This window comes from Suricata suricatta, chromosome 2 (assembly GCF_006229205.1).
Source record: "Suricata suricatta isolate VVHF042 chromosome 2, meerkat_22Aug2017_6uvM2_HiC, whole genome shotgun sequence".
NCBI lineage: Eukaryota > Metazoa > Chordata > Mammalia > Carnivora > Herpestidae > Suricata > Suricata suricatta.
The window spans coordinates 6,073,320-6,078,634 of record NC_043701.1 but is presented as its reverse complement, the minus strand read 5'-3'; the positions used below and the strand labels follow the sequence as shown (position 1 = coordinate 6,078,634).

Genomic DNA, 5,315 nt, shown 5'->3' with positions numbered 1-5,315 from the left:
CGGAGGCCTCTCAAGGTCGTTTTGCCAGAAGGAAAACGGCCCCCTCACAGGTGCTTTCTGTGACCCCCATGTCCCCACCCATTCCCACAGTCCCCATATCTGCTTTCCTGTCCTCGCGACGGGCAATGAGGCTGTGCGGTGGGCCAACCAAAGGCTGCCAGATTCCAAGCGAGGTTTTCTATTTATTTCTTAAAATATTTTAAGGCTTGAAAATTATTTTGAATATTCTCATAAAAATTCAAACAGTGCAGAGGGGCGCCCGGGTGGCCCAGTCCGCTGAGCGTCTGACTCTTGGTTTCAGCTCAGGCCGCGATCTCATGGTGGGTGGTGTGGGGCTCCATGTCGGGCTCTGTGCTGACAGCGTGGAGCCTTCTTGGAATTCTCTCTCTGTCTCTCTGGAACCCTCCCCTGCTGGGGCACATATGCTCCCTCTCCCTCTCTCTCAAAATAAATGAATAAACATAAAATTTAAAAAAAATTCAAACAATGCAAATAAAGCCAGGGCCCCCTTTGAGCTCTCCCATCTAGCTCTTGCATTGTCCCCACTATCTACAGGGTGACCGCCATTGTGAATCATCCTGGACTGTGCATATGGACGCCCATAGTTTTATTTTTCACAAATTGGGTCAGATGAGGGGTGTCTAGGTGGCTAAGTCAGTTGGAGGTCTGACTTCGGCTCAGGTTGTGATCTCGCAGTTTGTGAGTTCAAGCCCCGCATCCGGCTCTGTGCTGACAGTAGCTCAGAGCCTGGAGCCTGCTTCGGATTCTGTGTCTCCCTCTCTCTCTGCCCCTTCCCTGCTCACGCTGTCTCTCTCTCTCTCTCAAAAACAAATAAAACATTAAAAAAAATAAAAAACAAACAAAATTGGGTCAGACAATATTGTTTTGCAATCTGTGTTTTGTTTTCTCCTTAAAATGTTTCAGAAATCTTCATGCCACCATATATTGCTTTTATATTCTTTTACTTTTTTCTTTCAAAGTTTATTTAAGGGAGAGGGAAAGAGTGCACGCCAGCAGGGGAGAGGCAGAGAGAGAGAGGGAGGGAGAGAGAATCCCACGCAGGCTCCCTGCTGGCAGCGCAGAGCCCAACAAGGGGCTCAAACTCACAAACCGTGAGATCGTGACCCAAGGTGAAGTCCAGAATCGGACGCTTAACCGGCTGAGCCACCTAGGTGCCCCTGCTTTTGTATTGTTTTAAATTGCTGCATACTATTCTATACTATTGTGAAGGGAGTGGCAATTTTAGTATTATTGATGGAGAATTAGCTGGTTCTCCAGCGTTTGCTCTTTCCGAACAGCACTGCAGGGATTATCGGCAGACATTCCTCTGTCCCCTCACACGGAAGTATTGATTAGGATGAGCACCTAGAATAGAAACTGTTGGGTGGAGGGAGTGGAAGGTCAGCTACACTGATCATTGTAATAAGCCTTGCCAAATTGTTCTCCAAAAGGTCTGAATTAGTTCCTGCCCCCAGTTCGCCCACGCATGCACCTGTCCTATGCAGTTGGCGTGTGTGATACACATCTGTGTGCAAGTTTCTGTGTGGACGTAGGTTTCAACTCCTTTGGGTATATACCCGGAGGAGGGATTGCTGTATCAGAGGGTAAGAGTAGGTTTCCTTCCCCCAAACTGTCTTCCAAATCAGCGGCGCCGTTCTGCGTCGCCTCCAGCACCAGTGACCGTTCCGTCGTTGCACATCTTGCCCGCATTAGGAGTCGGCGGTGTTCTGGATTTGGGCCATTCGGATAGGCGTGCGGGGGTAGTATTTTAGCTTTCCATGGTGCAGAAGCCAGATTCTTCCTGGCTCATGTTTAGAGTCTTCTGGATGATTTATGCACATCAGAAATTTTGTAATTTGCTTCATTTGGATTACACCGAACGTAAACATTGTTTTGGAGCGAAGAACATCCTTCCTTCTCATCTAGGAATATGTTGTCTCTGTCCTTTGAGTTACCTTTTCTTTATTCCTCCAATAACGTTTAATAGTTTCCTTTATATAAGTTTTTTTAAAGTTTTATTTTATTGAGAGAGGGAATGTGTGTGCATGTGCAAGCAGGGTAAGGCCACAGAGAGACGGAGAGAGAGAATCCCAAGCAGGCAGCTTCCCAGGAGAGCCGTCCGTGGGGCTCGAACTCACGAACCAGGCGATCATGACCTGAGCCAAAATCAAGAGTTGGACGCGTCACCGACTGAGCCACACAGGCGCCCCTCCTTTATTTAAGTTTTACATATATGTCACGTATATTCCCAGTTATTTTATAGCTTTTATTGCCATTTTTAAAAAGTTAGGGATCTTTGTATGTTTTTGTGTCTGACAATCTTGCTGAAGCTTTTATTTCGAATATTTTGTCAGATTCTCTTGCACGTTCTAGGTTAATAATTCTCTGCAAATGATGCTTTTCCTTTCCAACATTTATATATATTTTTTCTTTTTTCCCCTTATGCTCTGGCTAGTTCCGCAAGGACAATGTTGAAGAGTGGCAGTGATGGTGAGCGTCATCTTGTTCCTAACGGGGGTGGGTTTCTGATCTCTTGCCTTTGGTTATAATATTTGCAGCGGTCTCTAGTACAGCTTGTCAAGCTAAGAAAGTTTCCTTATCCTCCTAGTTTGCAAAGAGCTTCCTCCCCTCATCCCTTCTTCCTTCTCTCCCTCCAGAGATGATGTTGAATTTTATCATGTGATGTTTTTCATGTATTGAGATTGTTTTAATGTTTATTTATTTTTGAGAGACAGCATGAGCGGGGGAGGGGCAGAGAGAGAGGGAGACACAGAATCGGAAGCAGGCTCCAGGCTCTGAGGTCTGAGCTGTCAGCACAGAGCCCGATTCGGGGCTTGAACTCATGGACCATGAGATCATGACCTGAGCTGAAGTCGGACGCTTAACTGACTGAGCCACCCAGGCGCCCCGGTTTTTCACATTGAAAAAGTCACTGTCATGAACTGTACTGAGCCATCTTTGCTTTCCTGGGGAAGATCTGTCTTAATTCTGTCTTCCTACTTCCTTTGGGTTTACTTTATTTTTTTTTAATATTGGAACTTATTTAGAGTTTCTTTGTTTTGTCCACAACTGTTTTATTTCACCTACCTTTTATAAGTTTATTTTTGAGAGAGAAAGAGAGAGAGAGGGAGAGGCAGAGAACAGGGAACAGAGGAGCTGAAGCAGGCTCTGCACTCACAGCAGAGAGCCCAGTGTGGGGCTCGGACTCACGAACTGAGAGAGCATGACCTGAGCAGAAGCTACGCTTCACTGACTGAGCCACCCAGGCACCCCTATTTCACCTACTTTTTACTAAATATAAACTTTTTTTAATTAAAAAAATTTTTTAAATTTATTTTTGAGAGAGAGACATCGTGAGCAGGGGAAGGTAAGAGAGAGAGGGAGACACAGAATCCGAAGACAGGCTCCAGGCTCTGAGCTGTGAGCACAGAGCCCGATGCGGGGCTCGAACCCACAAACTGCAAGATCACCACCTGAGCTGAAGCCAGGTGCTCAACAGACTGAGCCACCTAGGCGCCCCAGAATGTAAACTTTTTGTTGAAGTGTAACACAGAAAAAGGCGCAGATCACAAGTTCTATAAATTCTTCCAAAGTGAACATGCTCCTGAAGCCAGCACCTAGATCCAGAAGGAGAATCTTTCCAGAACACCAGAAGGCCCCCAGGGCCCCTTCCAGTCATGACACTGTCCATAGGCAGGCCGTTATCCTGACGTCTCACTCACTGATTAGTTTTGCCAGCTTTTGAACTTCATCTAAGTCGAATCACACGGCCTGTATTTAGTGTCTGTGGCAGACCTTTTCCAACATGGCTGATGTCCTTGAGCAAGGGAAGCAAATGCCCCCTAGACCTGAGCTCGCAGCAGCGTGGGGGTGGGGGGACTCCTGTGAGCAAAGCAGCTTGGGTTTAGTAAGGATGGCGCGGCACCTGTTCGGGGTGCTGAGGCCTTTCTGGCCCACTTTCTTGTTCTCGTTTTGTTGAAGAAAAGGTGAAGTTCCCGAACGGCCACGATCCAAGAAGGTGAGGTGCTCAGGCACTGAGCCGGCTGCCACGGAGAGCCTGGCAGTGGCGTGGGGCTTAGGTGCCCCGACACTCGCTTCGCAAGCTCCCGGCACACGGATCTTCCTAGAAAAAGAATGTGGGCGGCTCAGCCTGTCGAGTGTCCGACTCTTGATTTCAGCTCAGGTCACGGTTTCACACTGGGCTTGGCGCTGACAGTGACAGTGCAGAGCCTGCTTGGGATTCTCTCTGTCCCTCTCTCACTGCCCCTCCCCTGTTTGTACTCTCTCTGTCTCTCTCAAAATATAAATAAACATTAATTTTTTAAAAAAGGAATGAGATGCTTTGAGGCTTGGCGGTTTTCTGCTCGGTGGGAAGAGGTCATTGGCTTGGTTTCTTTAACCTTCCTGCGTCTCAGGGCCTCAGCAGAGAAGGCGGGCCTGCAGGTGCCGCCGCCTCCCCTCCTCTCTTGTCCTGTTTTCCCTTTGCCCTTCCCCACACCCCGACCTGTCCTTGTCTTAACTGGCCTTTCTCCTGTCCCTGCTCTCTTCTTTATTCCCCCCACCCCCCACCTCCTCCCCAAAGCTTAGTCCTGCATTTCTTCTTCCCACTTCATTTCCTTTGCTCTGCCTTCCCGTCTCTTCTTTCCCTCCCCCACCCCATGAACAGTGAGTGACCCTCCGCGTCCTCTCTCCCTCTGTCCCCCTGCAGGAGATGGGCCGGCGATGAAGATCAAGCAAGAGAAGCCCGAGTGGCCGCTGCCGATGGTGGGGCCTCTGGGGCCGCAGGCCGTGCTTTCCGAGAGGGATAAGGAAAACATCTTCCAGCAGCATCGGGGCCTTCCGCCGCCGTGCCAGACCGCCGGCAAGCCTCGGGCCTTGGGGGGCCAGGAGGAGACTGGGGGTCCGAGGTGGGCCCCTCCCCCTGAGCGGGCCGGGGCGCTGGCGGGCCGGGCCCTCTCCGCCGGCGAGGCTCACTTCGTGTGCCTGGACTGCGGGAAGCGGTTCAGCTGGTGGTCGTCCCTGAAGATCCACCAGCGCACGCACACCGGGGAAAAGCCGTACCGGTGCGGCAAGTGCGGCAAGAGCTTCAGCCAGAAGCCCAACCTGGCGCGCCACCAGCGCCACCACACGGGCGAGCGGCCCTTCTGCTGCCCCGAGTGCGCCAGGCGCTTCAGCCAGAAGCAGCACCTGCTCAAGCACCAGAAGACCCACGCACGGCCCGCCACCCACTCGTGCCCCGAGTGCGCGCGCTGCTTCCGCCACCAGGTGGGCCTCCGCATCCACCAGCGCGCGCACGCCCGGGCGGACCGCCAAGG

The 5,315-nt window shown here is 50.7% G+C and overlaps 1 protein-coding gene across 1 annotated transcript in view; it reads left to right on the top strand.

The window, feature by feature from the left end:
• Window positions 1-5,315, top strand: part of ZNF775 (zinc finger protein 775) — a 31,839-nt gene that overhangs the window by 12,837 nt on the left and 13,687 nt on the right. The window contains exon 2 of the mRNA XM_029954442.1: window positions 4,709-5,308. Within this exon, the coding sequence (XP_029810302.1) occupies window positions 4,723-5,308 (586 nt within the window). The 5' untranslated portion in view covers window positions 4,709-4,722. The remainder of the gene's footprint in view (window positions 1-4,708; window positions 5,309-5,315) is intronic.